The sequence below is a fragment of the Desmodus rotundus genome, chromosome 5 (genome assembly GCF_022682495.2).
Source record: "Desmodus rotundus isolate HL8 chromosome 5, HLdesRot8A.1, whole genome shotgun sequence".
Taxonomy (NCBI): Eukaryota; Metazoa; Chordata; class Mammalia; order Chiroptera; family Phyllostomidae; genus Desmodus; species Desmodus rotundus.
The window spans coordinates 22,972,784-22,992,455 of NC_071391.1; the positions used below are offsets into that span (position 1 = coordinate 22,972,784).

The following is a 19,672-nucleotide window of genomic DNA, read 5'->3' on the forward strand; positions in this document are numbered from 1 at the left end:
GAAAACAATTCCATTCACAATTGCTTCAAAAAGAATAAAATAACTAGGAATAAATTTAACCAAGGAGGTAAAAGACCTATACTTGGAAAATTATAAGACACTGAAGAAAGAAACTGAAGAAAATACAAATACGTGGGAGCTCATACCATGTTCATAGATAGGATGAATTAACATCATTAAAATGTTCATACTACCCAAAGCAATCTACAGATTAAAAGAAATTACTATCAAGATACCAATGACCTATTTCACAGAACTACAACAAATATTTCAAAAATGTATATGGAACCGCAAAAGGCCCCAAATAGTAACAGTGATCGTGAGAAAGAAGAACAACATTGGAGGAATCATACCAATATCAAACTGTACTACAAGGCCATAGTAATCAAAACAGCATGGTACTGGCATAAAAACAGACACATAGATCAGTGGAACAGAACAGAGAGCCCAGAAACAAACCCATGCCTTTACAGTCGATTAATATTTGACAGAGGAAGCAAGCCTATGCAATGGGCTAAAGATGGTCTATTCAATAAATGCTCTTTGGAAAATTGGTCAGATACATGCAGAAAAATGAAACTAGACCACCTTCTGATGCCACACACAAGAATACATAGAAAAATGGATCAAAGATTTAAATTTTAGACTCAAAAATCCTAGAAGAAAACAGAGGCAGTAAAATCTCAACATTGCTCATAGCAGTATTTTTTCAGATCTATCTACTCGGCAAGGGGAACAAAAGAGAACAAACGGGACTACATTAAACTAAAAAGTTTTTGCACAGCAAAGGAAATCATCAACAAAAAAACAAGAATCACTGGGTTCACTGAATAGGAGAAATATTTGCTGATATATCTGATAAGGGTTAATATCCAAAATTTATAAAGAATCAAAAAAACACACCACCAAAAAAAGCCCAATCTAGTTAAAAAATGGGCAAAGGACCTAAATAGCCACTTCTCCAAAGAGGACATACAGATGGCCAATAAACACATGAAAAGATGCTCAACATCACTAATCATCAGAGAAATACAAATTAAAACCACATGAGCCCTGGCTGGTGCGGCTCAGTGGATTGAGTACCAGACTGCAAACCTAAGGGTCACTAGTTCGATTCCCAGTTAGGGCACATGCCTTGGTTGCCAGCCAGGTCCCCAGTTGGAGGTGTGCAAGAGGCAGCCGATCACTGTATCTCTTGTACATTGCTGTTTCTCTCCCTCTCTTTCTCCCTCCTTTTCCCTCTCTCTAAAATAAATAAATAAAATCTTTTTAAAAAATAAATAAAACCACAATGAGATATCACCTCACACCTGTCAGAGAGGCTATCATCAATAAATCAACAAACAAGTGCTGGTGAGGATGTGGAGAAAGGGGAATCCTTTTGCACTGTTGGTGGGAACGCAGATTGGCGCAGCCACTGTGTAAAGTAGTATGGAGATACCTCAAAAAATTAAAAATGGAACTGCCTTATGACCCAGCAATTCCACTTCTGGGAATTTATCTTAAGTGACCAGAAACATTAATCTGTAAGAATATCAGCACCCCTATGTTCATAGGTTATTGTAAATAACACTGCTGTTATTTACAATAGCCTATATCTGAAAGCAGCCCAAGTGTCCATCACTAGGTGAGTAGATGAAACAACTATGGGGCATTTATACAATGGAATTCTACTTGGCTGTAAAAAAATGAAGAAAAATTTACCCTTTATGACAGCATGGATGGACCTGGAGAACATTATGCTAAGTGAAATAAACCAGTCAGAGAAAGACAAATACCCTATGATTTCACTTATATGTGGAATCTAATGAACAAATGGAACTAACAAGCAAAATGGATACAGACTCGTAGATAGAGAGAGCAGGCTGACAGCTCTGGGAGGGGGGTAAGGGGTGGAAGGCTTGAGCAAAAAAGAAAAAGTATTCATGGACAGGGACAATAGTGTGGTGATTGTGGTGGGGGGCTGAGAGGGGTGAGTGGAGGTGGAAAATGGTATAAGGGGGATAAATAGTAATGGAAAAATAAAATAAAAATGGTTTTTAAAAATTCTCAGACAGCCTCGTGTCAATTCTTTGCCCATATTAGCATAAAAATCATAAAATTTGGTCATAATTATATATATTTAAATATAAACATGCAAAAGACCAATCAATTTAATAGGATTATATTAATGTTAAATTTATTGAAAGTCTTGTTTGCATATTGATTATGTAGGAGAATGTCTACATTTTTAGGAGATACTTGCTGAAATAGTTAAGGACGAAATGTCATGACATTTGCTGTTAACCCTCACAAGGTTCAGGAGAAAAAAAATATATACATATTCACATATATATAAAAAGAAAGCAAACTGACAAAATATTAAAAACTGGTGAATTTACATTAAGGATATATGAGTATTAATTATACTGTTTTGGTGACTTTTCCATAGGTTGGATTTTTCAAAAAAATGTTAATGGTAAGTAACTAAAAAAACATATATATCAACATAACAATGATTGTGCCTTTTGGTGGTAAAATTATGGGTGAATTTTTTCCTTCTTCCTACCTTTTCTATATTTTATAAAGTATGCTTTTTAATTTTTTTAAATGCATGAGTATCTATACTTAAGTCTAAGTTTGAAAATACGCTGTGTATTAGGTACACTTAATGTGATTAACACAATTCTCATACCTGAATAGGGGCACTATTTCCTTAATGTCCTTTAGCTTCCTAACTTCCTCATCTCGAGCAGGTGCACACAGTGTCCCCATCATGCCAATAACAAATTCCGCCAGCTTGGAAATGTCTAGGGCCCCATTCTCCGCCTCCTGCTTTATCAGATCCAGATCCAAGACTTCTGTGATCTGGTTTCTCAGTCTAGTGTGACCAGGCAGCAAGAAAGATAGGAGAGTCTGCAAAAGAGCACAGCCAAGTTTAATCAGTTTCTTAGTCGGGTATTTTTTATTATATATAAAGGAATTTACATCTACCCAAATGAGGACTTACAAATTATTACTGTAATGTTGCATATTTTAACCTCTTATTCAATGAACATGTATACAAATCATTTAGACTACCTACATTTTCATTTAAGCTCTAGGTAGCAATCAATTGGATATAACATGACTAAAAGTGAGAAAAGTAAGCACATTAATTAACATGAGCCTGTGAACCACCCACAGATGCCAATTTCCATGGACACATCTTTTCTTTGATACTACTGCTAAAGGTACTGCAAAAACAGCCCTGTCTTCCACTTAGTGCCTTCTCTATTCCACAGGCTGACTCACTTTCTGGCCACCAAAAAAGGAATGTGTCCATACCTATTAAAAATTTTACAAATCACCTATATTTCATGAAATAAAATATTTTCTTTAAATAATTCTGTATTTAAAAATACTTTTTCTTTGTCTACAAAGGAATGCCTCAGGTTATCATAGCTTGTTTGAAATTTTAAAAAGGACATTAAGCCAAAAGTACTCTTAATCCACATTTTGGCAAGTAATTTAACTCAATCCTTCGATTTCTTTAGTCTTCTGGCACAGTAACATGGAGAGGTTGAATATTCCTAACCCCAGAAAAGCACCACAATTTGTTCTTTGCATTACCTCTTTGATCTCTCCAACAAGTTTAATGGCGTGGTCATATGTTGGGGGGTCTTCACTTAGCTGGACACTCAAGCAATCCCAGAAAGCTTTATGTACAATCTCCTTTACTCTCTTCTCCAAACTAGAGGCAAAAAAAGCAAAAATAAAATATTTGAGCCTCAAATCATTTTCTTTTTTAAAAATTAAAAACAGCTTTCTTGAACTATGATTTACATATTGTAAAATTCCCTGTTTTAAGCATACTGTTCAAGGATGTTTAGTAAATTTATCAAGTTATGCAACCATCACCACAATCCACTTCAAAACACTTCCATCACTCTAATAAGACCCGTTGTGCCCAAACTGTGCACCAAGTTCCCAAGACGTCATTCCCTGAGTACAAGCCATGGTGCCTGGCCACCTCACTCCCTACCCTTGACCCAGCTGAATACAGCACATTTCTGGAAACCCAGAAGGCACGAGCCAAACCACTGGCAATAAGACTCCAGCTTAAAAGGGAGTACCTGCTTCAGTACAACACTCCAGCCGCCGAGTGCCCATCAGAAATCCTGCTTTGACTCGCTGGACCCACACAAGGTCAGCAACTGTCTATTCCAATTTCAGACCCACTCCTAAGACCTCACTCTTAGGAGCTGTGATTGGAATTGGGCCCCTCTTCTTCTGGTATTACATTTTTAAAACTCGCAGAGATATGGAAGAAAAACGAATCCAGGAAGAAAAATTGGATTGAACATTTAACATCACACATTAAGTCTGGCAATGATGGCTATCTATCATTAAAAAAAAAGACCCCTTGTGCCTATTACCAGTCGCTGCCAAGTTCTACCCTGAACCCCAGGAAATTATTAACTTACTGTCTGTATCCATAGATTTCCATTTTCTGGATGTTTCACATAAATGGAATTATACAGAATGTGGACAGAATGTACAGAACTGTACAGAATGGCTGGCTGCTTCTACCAGGCAAAATACTTTCAAGCATCTCAGCCATGTAAGTGTATCAGTGCTTTGATCCTTTTTATGACTGAATATATTCCATTATATGGACATATCTCATTGTATGCATCTATTTCTCGTGTTGGTGGACATTTGGATTATTTCTACTTTTTGGCTATTATCAAATTACTTTCCAAATCACAAATTCTATGGGCTTAGGGTGAGATATTTTAAAAATAGTATGGATAAAGGAAAGATTTACTAGACGTTCTTAAATAAATCACATACCTTATTTTTAGTGATTTATTTCAATAAGTACCTCACTGGAAAGAAGAATTTTCAACAAATATGACAGATGGCACTAGTCCAATTAAGAGCATCTAATAGTGCTACATGATGAAAAGAATATTGGAAAGTTCAGAGCTGTTAATTTTTGCTTTCCTGATACCATCAAGTTTCCTAAGGTTTGTATGATTAAGTACTTTAAGATAACAATTCAGCATGTATACAGGTTGAAGGACTTTATTTCCTAAAAAAAATCCTATTCCCATGTGATATGGGACAACTGCTTAAAGACGTACTGAACTATAACACCTCATTAAAACAAGTAATTATACCATGAGAGCAGAACAAGTGATGCTTCATGATTAGTGTGAAAAACTACTATCTTTGCGGACCACATAAGAAGTGTCTGTAAAGTCATATTTAGAAGCCTGCTGTGGGAGACACTAGAGCTTGCCAACTCAGCAGACATTCCTCCTCCTTTCTTAAGAGAGTACCCGTGTCTTCCATGGCACTTTCACAACTGCAAGGGCAACGCTTTTTCTTTCTTGTGACAAGACACTTTCAAAGGCGCACCTTACAGTCAACAGAGTTAGATTCAGTATGACATTTGCCAGGTGCTGGGGATACAGAGAGTAATGCACAGTCCTTGTCTACGTGGGGTTCACAACCTGGCAAGGAACACAACAAGGAAACGAACTACAGCACAATGTGATAATTACAAGAAATGGATGAAACAATGCAATGAAAACACAGTATGAGTCAGCAAAGTCCTATGGAAAAGGGAGAAGCTGACATGAAAGATTCCCACAGGAGATTTCCATACTGTTCGTTTACATTTTGAAGTTTTAGTGGTCCTTCAATCCACTTTCAAACTCTAGTGATTCTTGGTATAGGAATATTTTTTAGCAACAACATACTAAGGAGAGTTGTATTTGAATATGGTGACATCAAGTGAAAAAAACATTTCCAGAACTGGGAAATGACAGTATTCTACTAAACAAGTATCTCAGTAACCATCTTACCTGTCTTCTGGTAATTCAACAGGTTTAATCCGGAAGTCTCCATTTACTACAATTTCGTGGGCTAGAACCATGTTAGTGACTCCTTTTGCTGTCTCTAGAAGTTCTTCCACTGTCACAAAACGAGGAGGACTGGCTGTAACAAAAACCCAGTACAAGAGATTTGCTTCCCTAGATGACAGTTTCTATTAAAGTTAGAAGAAAGTGGTTCTGGTACCAACTAATGAGTTTGGTTATGCCTCTATTTATGAAAATATTCTGGCAATTTCAAGCAATAAACCTATATTATTTTTTTCATTTAATCTAGAGTCCTAAAAGCAGAAATAACTCACAGTACTCAAATCATGTTTTTGCCCTGATGGGTGTAGCTCAAATGGTTGGGCGTTGTCCCTCAAAGCAAAAGGTCGCCAGTTCCACTCCCCATCAGGGCACATGCCTGGGTTGTGGGTCCCGTCCCCGGTCAGAGCACATGCGAGAGGCAACTGATGGATGTTTCTTTCACACATCGATGTTTCTCTCCCTCTCCTTCTCCCTCCTCTCCCCTCTCTCTAACAATAAATAAATAAAATCTTATTTTAAAATGTTTTTTTCTAAGACTGGTCAATGGAAAATGATTACAATAAACTGGGATTTAGAAAAACTTTTACAGACTATCAACTCCCCAATAAGCTGAGGGTTTATTTTCTAATCCCTTTGCCTCCTATCCATCCTAAATGACAAAAGGGAAACACCAGATTTAAGGTTTCCTGTTTTGCTCCCATGAGCAGTTGACATTTTGCTCCACTGCTAACACCGTGCTGTGAATGAATCTCCCCAAATTAAACCAGCAGTGAGTACTCTGGGGTGCCCAGGACTGCTTATACAAAGCTAAAACTACTCCCCTGTACAGACACCAAGGAAGAATGTGAGTTCTAAAACTGACCAATGAGGAAATCTTAGGGTGTGTGCCACAAGTACTTTGAAGAATGCAGGCTCACTGTATTAAAACCTTGAGACATCTCTGATTTCTCCCTTTCCACTGCCCTGATAGCCGAGTCCTGTAGATTTCACTTCTGTATCAACTGCTGCAGCAGCCTCATGTTTGGTCTCCATACCTCTCTCCCCTTTGAAAAAGCGTGAGATTTATCTTCCAGAAAGAAAATTCTCATAGGTGTTCTGAGCCATGGAACATTGGGTAATTCCTATTTTTTAAATGTGTTTGACAAGTACACGCAGTTTTTGGTATATCAGTAAAGCTGTTTTTAAAATAAAGTCCATGATAAATAAAGTTCTTTAGCCTGGAACAGAATTGGGGGTAGGGAATGCTTGTGAAAACAGATTGCTGGGCTCTCCTCTCAGCATTTCTGATTTAGCAGGTATGGCGTGGGGCCAGAGATTCTGCATTTCTCACAAGTGTCCAGCTGATACTGATGATCACAGAAATCATACTTTGAAAAGCACTGGCCTAGAAGAGGACAATATTAATTTTAAGTCATATGATAGGATCTGGGCTAAAACTGAGATAATGTCACTGGTTTGCACAGAGTTTAAGAGTCACAAAAATCTTAGTTTAGTGAAAAGTAATTTTCCTTCCTCTCACTTTTTTCCTTTTGCTTACCAAAAAAAAGGGAACTAAATCTAAGAGCTGGTCATATCCTGTCTGGTAAAAATTATTTGGTCACATAAGGGGAAGTTGAAGAAAAGCAACAAAATTCTAAGCATTTCCAGAAAACATTAATAAAAATAATAAATAAAAATTTCCTTCATAAATATTGGAAAAATATAATACATATCCAAAATCAAAGCCCAGATAGAAATTTAAGAAGTCAATTTCTGCCAAACTGAGCTACAGATGAAATGCAATTCAAGTCAAAATCCCAGCAACATTTTGTTAAAACTGCCAAACTGATTCTAAAATTTATATAAAAATGCACCAGACCTACAAAAGCCAGTATCATTTTGAGAAAAAAAAAAGAATTGAGCTGGAGGACTCACATTAACTGATTTCAATACCACTATAAAGCTACAATAATCAAGACAGTGTGTTCTTGGTACAAGGATAAATATACAGATCAACTGAAGAGAGCAAAAGATCCAGAAACAGACTGATGCACACAGACACACACATAAGTACACATGCGGTTAGTAAGGCAAAATTAGTTTTTTTAAATCAAATGGTACTGGGACAATTAGAAAGCACTATGTAAAAAAGGACTCAATCATATCTCACATGATAAATAAATACTAACACAAAATGGACCACAGACCTAAATATAAGAGCTAAAACCATAAAACTTCTCGGATAAAACATAGGAAAAATTCCTTAGGTAGAACACAAAAAGCTCAAAATATAAGAGGAAAAAACTGACAAACTATAGTTTATCAAAATTCAAAACTTTTATTCTGTTACTTTATTAAGAAAATGAAATGGCATGCCACAGATAGGAGGAAATACTTGCAAATGATCTGCTAAAGGACTCAGAGTGATAACATAAAAAGAAGTCTTACAGCTCAAAAACATGGTAAAAAACAATTAAGAAATGGTCAGAAGATCTGAACAGACATTTCTCCAGAGTAGTTACACAAATGGCCAGCAGGCTCATGAAAAGATGCTCAACCGTGTTAAGACAACAGAAAATACATATGTTGGTCTCTACCCCTTGGTTCCTGGCACAAATCTCTTATAATTTCTTAAAGGATAAGAACACTAGGAACATCTCTTGTTCCAATAAGGTGACTCTGAGTGGGCCCCTGGATAGTCCCTGGATGAGGGCTAGTCATCCGAAAGACCAAGCAATAATTGGAAGTTTGGAATTTCAGCCCCAGCCCTCATCCTCCAGAGAGGGGAAAGGGGTTGGAAATGGAGTTATTAAGTGATCGTAGCCTCCATAAAATGCCAATAATATGGATTTCGGAGAGCTTTCAGTTTGGCCAATACATTCATACGGGGAGGGTGATACACCCCAAGCTCAGGACAGAAGCTCCTAAGCTTGGGGTCCTGCCAGACCTCACCCTATGCATCTCTTCATCATGTTGTTCACCTGTGTCCTCGATCATATCCCTTAATAAACTGCTAAACATAAGTATTTCCCTGAGTTCTGTGAGATGTTTAAATTAAGCAAATTAACTGAATCCAAGGAGTGACAGCTGAAACCCCTGACCTATAGCAGGTTGGTCAGAAGCACAGGTGATAACCTGGGCTTGGGACTGGCATCCGAAGGCAGGGGCAGTCTTGTGGGACTGAGGCCTTAACATGAGAGATCTGATGCTGTTTCCAGGTACACAGTGGCAGAATTTAATTGCACTGTAGGACACCCAGCTGGTAACACAGAGAATTGGTTGGTGGGGAAATAAAACCCCACACAATTATGATCACAAGTTAAGTGTTTCGTGTGAGTAGTAAAGGTACACACAGAAGAAAAACCCAAGAGGATGGACTGGGTTTGTATCCACACAGGTAGAAACTATAGGTTTTTTCTTTTATAATCAGGAAATGCAAATTAAAACCACACTAACCTACTACTACGACCAACTAGAATGGCCAATATTAAAGAGACTGATCATACCAAGTATCAAATGGATGCAGAGCATCTGGAAGTCTCATACATAAGCAGTGGGAATGCAAATGGTACGGTCACTTTGGAAAACAGTCTCTTGGTTTTTTATAAAGTAAACCACACACTTAGCATACAACCCAGTAACACCACTCCTGGGTCTTCAGTCAAGAACACTGAAAACATATGGTCATGTGAGGACTTGTACGCAAATGTTAGTAGAAGCTTTATTCATAACAGTCAAAATCTAGAACTATTCAAATGTCTGTCAACTGAAGAATGGATAAACAAAGTGTACTGTAACCATACAATGGGTTACTACTCAGCAATCAAAAAATGAACAAACTACTGATATGTGCAAAGACATGGTTGAATCGTAAAAGCATTATCCCAAGTGAAAGAGTCAAATACAAGAGACTACATACAGTATGATTCCATTTATATGAAACTATAAAATGGGCTACATTACAGTGGCAGATAGCAGATCAGTGGTTGCCAAAGAATGGTGGAAGGAGGGGAAGATTCACTGACAAGGGGCACAAGAGACTTTTGGGGGGTGATGGAAATGTTCCAGCAGCACATGGTTGTGATGGCAGTGAGTGACACAACTGTAAACGCACTGGTCAAAACTCATCAAACTGCACACTTAAAACTGGTAAATGTTACTATATATAGATTATACCTCACCCTGGCCAGGTGGCTCAGTTGATTGGAGCACTGTCCCATACACCAAAAGGTTACAGGTTCAATCTCTGGTCAGGGCACATACCTAGGTTGTGGGTTCAATCAGGTTGGCGTGCATACGGGAGGCAAGCAATTAATGTTTCTCTCTCACATCAACTGATTTCTCTCTCCCCCACCCTAGTTCCATCTCTAAAGTCAATAAACATATCCTCAGGTAAGGATTAAAAAAAATTATACCTCTGAATTTTGAAGTTGATTAAAAATTAGAAGGCACTCAGTAGTGATTTACTATATACACAATTACTATTAAATTTCTTCAAGCTAGTATTTGCTGTTTCCATTTATCAGAAAATGGAATTTCCACTGTGGTATATCAGTATCAAGCATCAGGAGTTACTAAACTCTGAGTTCTTAATCTCTTAAAAAGAAATTCAGAGATCATCACCAGGGCTCCCAAGTTTGGTTTTAACCTTGGTTTTGAAAAAAAATCTCCAAATGTCTGGTTACCTCAAATTTACAAAAATAACAGAAACATACCAAGTCCTCTGAGTAATAAAACCGGGGTCCATTAATGCTTGCTATAATAATGCTGTAACTTTTGTCTTGGCCACTGACACACCATCCAGACTGAGAAAGACCCAGAAACTTCAGGGCCACATGATCTGGGGCCACACGAGCCATAGCCACAGCCTCAGTGGCAAGCACCGGAAGCCCCTGGGAGGCTGAGATAATGCTGGTGGCACGCGTCATCACAGGAGCAACCTCGACAAATATCACGCAGGTTACTTTGGGAGGCATTACCACCTAAAGAGGAACCAGGGCTTTTGCCCAACTGTCAAACCAGATAAACTGTGGACCTTGGTCAGTGAGCAGACAAGGTAAATGCTGCCAAAAACAAGACCACAGCCGCTGCCATCATCAATGTGGTGTGACTGGGCTACTACAAAGTTCTGGGGAAGAAAAAGCTCCCAAAGCAGCCTCTCACCATGAAGGCCAAATTCTTCAGCAGAAGAGCTGAAGAGAAAATTAAGGGTGGCCCTGACTGTTGTGGCTCAGTTGGGTGGGCGTCCTCCTGGCAAATCAAAGGAGGTTGCTGGTTGGCTTCCTGGTCAGCGCAAACACCCGGGTTGCAGGTTCAGTCCCCTGTTCTGGCACCTACGAGAAGCAACCAATTGATGTTCCTCTCTCACTCAATGTTTCTTTCCCTCTCTTTCTCCCTTCCTTCCCCTCTCTCTAAAAATAAATACATAAAATCTTTAAAAAAGAAAAAAGAAAATTAAGGGTGTTGGGGGAGTCCTGTGTCCAGGTACCTTAAAGCCAAACGAACGAAGTTCATTAAGTGCTCATACATGTCCCCGCCCCCTGCCCCACCCAAAGAAGAATACTATGTTGATTAATAAATTACCTGGGTAAAAACTTTGATAATTTTAAAAGAAGCATAGCTCAAACACAAGATGTCTGTACTTCTTCCAAATATGAAGAATTACTGATCATCTATACTTTGGAGAGATAATATCAGCACTGACATTCTTAGACTATGACATTTCCTCTTAAAACTTTCATTTTTTGGACTCACTTCAAAAAGCTTAAGTATTCTTAATAAAAGACATGAGTTGGGGCAACTGCTTGGAATCCATGCAGAAACTGCCACCCTTTCATCTAGGAGACCTGCTCCCTGCCAGGAACCTGAAGTGACTTTACCACGTATGATCAGCAATCCGAATCCCCTCAACCTGTGGGAACTCAGCCCGCAGGCAATGAACTCAGGGTGTGGTGAAGTCACTCCCATTCAAAACCCCCCCTTTTTTTCTAACCTGCACAAGCACAGTCCTGGCTGGAACCTGCCTCAGACTTTTCAAACATTCTTTTAATTAAAGCTACAATTGTACTCCACCCTCCTATTTCCTTTTTTTAAAATAGTTTATATTTTATTGTATTTTTTTTCCATTACCATTTATCCCCTTTATAACCTCTCCCACTTTCATTTCTCAGAGCACTTCAGAGAAATTGGAATGTTATTGAAGCTGGAGGAAGATAAGAACATTCTGGACATTATTCTAAAATTTTAATTTCTCATGCAATTGAAAACCCACAAGTTGAGAAACTGTTGCTACTCTTACATGCTCATTATTGGCAATGAGCATTTAATCATTTTATTGGAACCTAGCTCAGGGCCACATGTACAAGGAAGCCTAATAAAAATATCATCTGAAAATAAGATAATATCACTTCTAACCAAAGTCAAATTTGCTTACAGTGAGGTCTTTGCACTCGTTGGGTGCTAGGAGAGCCTGACTTTATTTTTTTCTGTAAAGCTTCATCAGAACCTTCCGCGGCATCTTCAAAGCCTTGCTCAGAATCATTTGATTTTGATTTCCCTGCTTCATTTATGTTGGATTTGTCGAAGTTTTCAGACATTCTCAATTAAGTTTATTCACTTTCCTAAAAAAGAAAAAGAAAATGAACCTAGGAAAGAAAAAACTGAACCAAAATGTTCTAACTGTCAGTAGCTAACAGTGTGACTCAAGGAAAATCAGTAATCTCTTCGGGTTTCAGCTTTCTCATCTGTAAAATAGATAGGCTTGCTAAGATCTTATCCAACTACAATAGTCTGTGTCAATGATTAAACAGATACCTGTAAAATGACACTTGTTATTTACCAAGTTTATGGACCTGTATATCAGATAGAGAGTAACAAGTCTGAATATTTTTGTCTCACTCCTAAGTACCATGTCACGAGAACACAGGGCTTTAAATTGTTAGAAGATAACACTATAAAGTGCCTGCTTGTATTTTAATTCAAAGACTGATTCAATTCTTAAATTCTTTACTTTCATTCCTGAGTGCTGGTAGGAAAACTTTGGAAATAATGCTTTTAATCAGGCTTCCAAGTGAATACAGTGGGCTGAGGAGTTGGCTCCCTGATCTCATTCTGTGAATAGGACACCTGGCGATGACAGATAGAAGGTAGGATTTTATGAGGCATTTAAAAAGAATGTGTGGGGCAAATAGTTTTATTAACTCCTTGCCAGTCAGCAGAAAAAGATGGTGAGTAAAGCAGGAAGTTGGAAGTAACCATAATATATGTGGCTGGGTGGGGTTTTAATTTTTTCAACTCTTTATTAGAACAGAAATAACACGCCTGTTAGGGCCAATAAATAAAGGCCTGCAATAGTAATCTCTTATTTACTGTGTTAAGTTTTTGTCAAGTTGTTCCCACCCTCGCCTACCCGCCCCCACTCCCAGTTTTAGGGTTCTCTATGCCCAAAGTGTTTCCAATTAAGGGAGAAGAAAGATGTAATGTTCCTGCATTTACACTACTGAAAAAATTAGTATTTGTGCTATTGGCACTTAAAGATCATAAAACGTTTTAATAAACTCTAATTAGGCTTTATTACACACCTGGAAGATAATCCAGAGACCCAAAACAATGTCAACTGCTCTGGGAAGGTTTGGCAGACTCTTTTCTGCACATTAGAGAAGAATCACTTGATGTAATTATCTGAAATTTTAACCTCCATTAAATAGAATGAAGTTACTGGAATTTACATTTTCAGGTCTGTATTATTAATACGAAGATTGCTTTAAAGCAGTTCCCCTTTAACTTCCAACATCTCACTCCAGACACCCATCTCCTCTCTGTCCTAAATCCTATTTGCCTCTGGAAATGCTCCAAGATCCGAAAGATAACATTACCAGCACATCCTATAAGAAAGGACCTACAAAAACACTTCTAATTTTATCCTCTTCACATGCTGGGAATGAGCTCAGAAAGGATGAAGTAATTCATTCTGTGCAGTAAAGAGGAAAGGCAGGCTTTCCAGGTCTCTAATACTCGGCTAAGTAAACGAACCCATCCTTTTAATACCGGCTCAAGTCCAAGCTCCTCCCAGGACACTTCCCCATCTTCGGCAGTATTTGCACCTTTCTCTGAACTCCTGTAGGACTGGTTACTAGACATCTGGCATTCATCATTGCCTTAAATCCAATTCAAAATACCCTTATTAAACAGTAATAGAAAGATGAAAAGGCATGGTCTAGAGGGAGAGACAGACATTTTTACAAGGAAACACAGGGGAACTTAAGCCTTAGTAGCATTATGAAATCGCTAAGGAAATATAGCAGAGGGAGAAACTAATTCTGCCTGGATGAGGTTGGAATAGCCTTCCCAGAGAAGAGGATATTTGAGCCGGACTTTCTGAAAAGAGGATTTCACCCAATTAAAAAAATGTCTGGAAGAGGAGAGGCGGTGAAAAGGGGGGCATTGCACTCAAAGAGCACAAGGCGAGGCACGAAAATGAGCAGAAGTCCAAGTGGCAGGTGCTGTAGATGAAAAGATGGGTTGCGGCCAGATTGTAAAATGGCTAGTTTTTATTAAAAAAAAAAAAAACAAACCCACAAACTTTTCACCTAGATTTTTAACTTCTTAAGGGCCAAGACCAACCATATTTTCCCCACAGGCTCCATACCTATAAGAATATCCCCCCAAACAGATACCCACGAAGGTCGTTGACAGCTGTGTCATCTCTGTGATGTCGGTGTATTTGGGAGGGACGGGCGTTGGTCCCGGACCTGCACGGGTTTCAATTCTGGCTCTCTACTAGCTGGGAACTTCAGGTTCCTCATCTGGAAGATGCAGCTAACCTGTCCCTCTCCGGTGTGGGGGGGGGGTAGTTTAAAAGACAGCGTGCATAACATCAGACGGCACACAACCGGTACTTATAGTTACTGGGCTATAGGATGCATTTAATTACTTACAGCGTGCTCATTCATGCAACAATCACCAACTCCTGCTATGCCTAAAAAGGGAACCGAGGGTAGGAGGATCCTCGCACTCGCCGTGAACACGTCTATCTGAGCTTCACGCGGGACCCCAGCGGGACACTAGAGACTCCCCAGCAGAAAGGGCCTTTCAGCAAAATAACAGGGCTCCATCCACCGACGCCGGGATCACTTCCTCTGGCCCCCAGCGCCACTCATTCCCAGCGTCCAGATGCCGTTGTAAACAACTGTTTGGGCGGGCGAGGGAGTGGGCGCGCCGGGAGGACGGCCTCGGGGGGGTGGGACCAAGGCCGCGCTAAACCCGCCCGTGGTACCTGCCTCTTCTTCGCCTCCACCGACATCACCGGGGCCAGACGCCACGGAGCCAAGAACCGCTCGTGATTTCCCCCTCGTGCTTCCAGCCTCCGTGCCCGGGGCGCTCACCTGCCGCGGAGTCGGCTTTCTCGCGGCGGCCGCGGGGGCGGGGAAGGAGGCGGGGCGGCGCGGCGGCGGCGGGAAGCGGTGCGCGGCGGGCCAGCGGTTCACCTTCTGCCCCTCGGAGGCCGCGTCCCTCGCCCGCTGCGGGCCTTGCTGCGGGCCGGGCTCTGGTGCGTAGCGGCCGGCGGGGTCGCTCCTCGGCGACGGGAAGGGGAGGCAGTTGTGGACCGGCAGGTGCCAGCCCCACCGGGGGCGCGCCGCGATTCCCTACGCAGAGCGGGGGGCGGGGCTCCGAGCCGGGCGGCGCCATGTTTCCGTACGGAAAGCAGGGCGCACGGAGGGAAAGGACCGTGAGGTACAGGGGGTGCAGCGTCTGGCGAATGAGCGGGGAGGGCAGGCCTCCTCTCCGGATCCGCGTTCGAATCTTCCCGCCCAGGTTTTCAAATTTAAACGTTACTTCATGTGTTAAGGGTGCACATAGTTTATGTTCCTCTCCCCCTATTTGGGCTGTTAAAAAAAGTGATGGCCACCTGGATAGCGGTGAGGCAGGATAGTAAGAAGCTGGGAAAATTCCTTGGTAAATGAATAGAGAAACAGACAGCTGAACAAACTGGCCAAGCCATTTACAGCCAGGTACAGGGGTCGCCCCCCTACCCGCTCCGCTACCCCCCCCCCCAGATAACATCTAGGCCTCAGTTGTATTTCAGCTCCAGGCCCAGAAAAGCAGCAAAACCAGGTGGGCAACACCAGCACCAGCTGCAGCGACCAAGGACCCCCTGCCCCGGCACTGAGCCATCGGTGGAGCCCACCACCCTGAAAGAGCACACCTGGAAAACATATTCTGCTGGAACCCTCCTCTCCTAAGACCCCTCCTAAGATTACCCCCTGCAACAGAGAGAGAGAGAAACTCAAGACAAAGGACCCAGCCCACGCCATTCTCTTCCGCTTCCCCTTCCCACTCTTCTTCCCCGGCAGGCACGCTTCTCCTGAACTTGAAGGGTCGCCACAATAGTTGCAAACGGAGGAGCAAGGGGCAGTGGCAGCTTATCCCAGGCTACTCCCCTGAACCTGCCCCCAAAGCCCCCTTTTCTCTGACTTTCCAGTGAACCAAGGCAGCCCAGCCTGGGCTCTCCTGTTGCTTCTTCGGTGCTAAGCCCCTCCTTGTTCTACTGTCCCCAGCTTTAATAAACGGTCCCTTGTAGGCACCTGGGAAATCTTTCCTGCCTGAAATCGAGAACCCACAGTCCACCGGCTAGCCCTAGGCAGACCCACTCAGGGCCAGGCCTCCTGTCCCGGAACAGCTTCAGTGGCACAGAAGAGGTTTGGTTTGGGGGTCCTCTCTTAGATTTAAGTGGCTGCTCCACTTTGTGGATGGGAAGAGCAAGATTTCAGGCCTGAAAAGACTGAAGGCAAGGGGGCAAACGGTTCTACGAGGGCTCAGCTCGGGTTGGGTAGTTCACAAACACAGGGAGCCCTCAGAGATGTATTCCAGCTGAATTCTAGAAAGGAAAACTGTTAGGACAAGCTCATTTTGGAGCTTCATTCGCGTCCATCTCGGGCAGTGGGGGTTGAAATGATCTCGGGGCTATTCCAAGGAAGCCATGCTTTTCCTCCCTTGTAGCAGTAAGATAGCAAACATGAATAGTTTTTGTGTCTAATCTTAAAGAGTAAAAGGTATGTAATTCTTTACTGTTCATTTGTAAAAGTACTTTAGGGCTGAACATAAATCACATGTGCTTTAAACAAAATAAGGTAATAATTGTCTTCCACCTGTTTAACGAATTAGAACAAAATAAGATGGAGTGACATTGGTGCTTCTGAACACTACTAAATAGATCACATGTGGGCAGTTATCGCTAATGTACGGAAGGCTAAGGATGCAATACAACACCCTCAAGCCATTTACTAACAAGCACATTATTTTTCCCTAAATACACACACACATCCTCAGATGACTATTCGCTAGGAGGAAAAAAACCCTTAAGATACTCAACTAACTGGAACTAAGATTCACAAAGAAAACGTTCAGTTCTTAGGACTGAGTCCAGGTTGATGTACCGTAGAGTCTCCATATTAGTGGTTCTCAACCCTGACTACACCTTAGAATCTCCTGGGGGCAGTCTAAAACTATCAGCTTAACTTGGTGTGTGTGTGTTGGGGGGGGGGGGGGCGGTGATACCAGGCAAGAATTTTTAAGCTTCCCAGGTGATTCTGAGATATAGCCAGACTAGAATCACCTTCCTAGCAAGATCTACCTCCTACCTCCAGGCCCCTAGTGAGAGTGCCCTACTTTGGTTGGATTAATATAAACAATTTTGACATGTGTAGAGGACATTGTGACAATACAAAAACCACTGATTGGACTTGGAATGCTTTGTAACCTTTTGATATATTCTAAGTTGTTTCCTTTAAATGTTAAAAACATTGACACATGTTTCAGTTTTGGCTGCAAAGACTAGAAACTCAAATTGCCTCAAGGTAAATGGAGTTCACTGCAAGGCTGCACAGGGTTTGGGAGGAGAAAGCTGGCAGCTGCCCTAGATAGAGATCAGTACTAGTCCATCATCTCAAGTCACACAGGATCTCTCATCACATCTCTGCTTCTTGCTGCAGTGTGCTTCACTCCTCTCTCTACACTACAGACTGGTTTCTTTATTTTCCTAGTTGGCCCCTCACAGTTTAGGTTTTTATATACAGAATTTGATTGGCCAAGATAATTTTGTGCAAAGTCTGTCTCCTTTGACAGGTAGGTTGTCTCAGCAAGGTTGGTGGTGAGTCTCACAGACACCTGCAAATCAGGTGTATAAGTGGGGATGGATGCCCAGGAGGGCATTCTGAGTGAATGAGGGCACACAGCAAATGATTGACAGTTCTAGTGATACAGGAGGGATGCCAAGGCATTCGGGTACCACTGACAGTGCTTGCAGTAACCGATATTTCTGAAATTTTTATCCTATTCTTGATTATGAAGTTTGAGGTCAACTGTGGTTTTACTAGATTCTCCATGAAATTATTATTAGAATGCTGTTTTTTCTAGGACCGTGAATATAATTAGGCATTAGTTCTTCATTGCCCTGAAGGAGAGGTGTTAGTTTTGGCTGCCAAGTAATCATGCCATTTGACTGTGTGCAAGAGAAAAGTTGCAGATCAGGTAGTGCACACACAGTTGCTCTGCCAACGATGGTCTCACCACTTTCAGTAGTTTTTTTCTGAAAACTTCCTCACATTTAAATCATGAACTATCTTCTCTTTCATTTTACTTCATTGTAAAGAGAGCTGCCTTCCCTTCTTGCCTATGCAAACAAAAAGCTAACATGAAGTTATGAATTTCTCCCATGTAAAGAGTGTCTATCAATTATATCTTAAAAAATAAAATATTTATTGACATGCTAGCATATTGGTGCATCATTTTAGTTTTCCCTACCTTTTCATCAAAAGTGTAAGTTTAAATAGATGAAATTCAGTCTCATTTTAAATTTTTGGTTTTATTGTAAGGTTGAACAACTTCAAATTGTATTTTATTGCTTGTATATTTACTAAATATATCTTGACAGTCCAGTAGCTCCAAAATAATCATTAACATGGATAAGAAGATGTTAAAGATGTTAGCTCTAATGACCAAGAAATGTATGAGTAGATATGAAGAAGTGACCAGACTAAGAAGGAGGGGAAGGGAAATGTGAGAATAAAAGGAGGAGGAATAAAGAAAAGAACCTATAGATTAAGAGAGACTTAAGAAGCACATTAACCAATTGCAAATTTTGGACCTAAGTTGGATCCCTATTTCAATAAACTGTCAAAATCATTTAAGATGAGAAAATTTGAATACTGACTGCACATTTGATGATATTAAGGAATTGTGGGCCTGTGTATGTGTGATATTGTGGTTATGTTTTCAGTGTTCTTTTAGTCAAACATACTGAAATTTATAGATGAAGTTATAAGGTGTCTGAAATTTGTTGGGGTGGGACCGAGGAATGGGTGGGGGTATAGATGAAACCAGATTGGCCATGAGCTGACAATTGGTGAAACTGGGTAAGTCGTGGGAGTTCAATATTCTATTCTCCATATATATACATTTGAAATTTTCCACAATAAGCTTTAAAAGATGTTGAAGTTTTCAAAAGCATTAGGAAAGTTCAATTTCTGACTTGTCTACAGTTTATGGTAATTAACAAATTCACTTTATCAAATCTTGTATCATTAAGGAAACCTGTTAAGATATAAACCACACTCCTATTGATTTATAATTATGGAGATCATTATTGTTTAATATTTTCTTACATAAACACTACAATGTCATATCATTAAATTCCTATGATGTTCTAATAATGTATTGTGCACAATTATAAATCAACTCACCTAAGAGAGGTCAATACTTAACAGCAATATACCATCTAATAACTCAGTTTCAGACACAAAAGG

General features: G+C 40.5%; 1 protein-coding gene and 1 pseudogene across 9 annotated transcripts in view; one reads left to right on the forward strand and one right to left on the reverse strand.

The window, feature by feature from the left end:
• TCP11L1 (t-complex 11 like 1) overlaps positions 1–15,484 on the reverse strand; it is a 41,106-nt gene extending 25,622 nt beyond the window's left edge. For 4 of the 9 annotated variants that reach the window (XM_053924049.2, XM_071221412.1, XM_024558926.3 and 1 more), the window contains exons 1-5: positions 15,149–15,303; positions 12,304–12,490; positions 5,835–5,967; positions 3,592–3,712; positions 2,675–2,895 (exon numbers count right to left, since the gene is read on the reverse strand). In XM_053924049.2, coding sequence (XP_053780024.1) covers positions 2,675–2,895; positions 3,592–3,712; positions 5,835–5,967; positions 12,304–12,466 — 638 coding nt within the window. In that variant the 5' untranslated portion in view covers positions 12,467–12,490; positions 15,149–15,303. Of the gene's footprint in view, positions 1–2,674; positions 2,896–3,591; positions 3,713–5,834; positions 5,968–12,303; positions 12,491–13,450; positions 13,516–14,806; positions 15,088–15,144 lie in introns of those variants that run through there. The other 5 variants (XM_024558929.4, XM_024558931.3, XM_024558928.3 and 2 more) reach the window with 5 other exon arrangements.
• LOC112303166 (NADH dehydrogenase [ubiquinone] 1 beta subcomplex subunit 4 pseudogene) lies at positions 3,867–4,342 on the forward strand (annotated as a pseudogene).
• Positions 15,485–19,672: the final 4,188 nt, after the last annotated feature.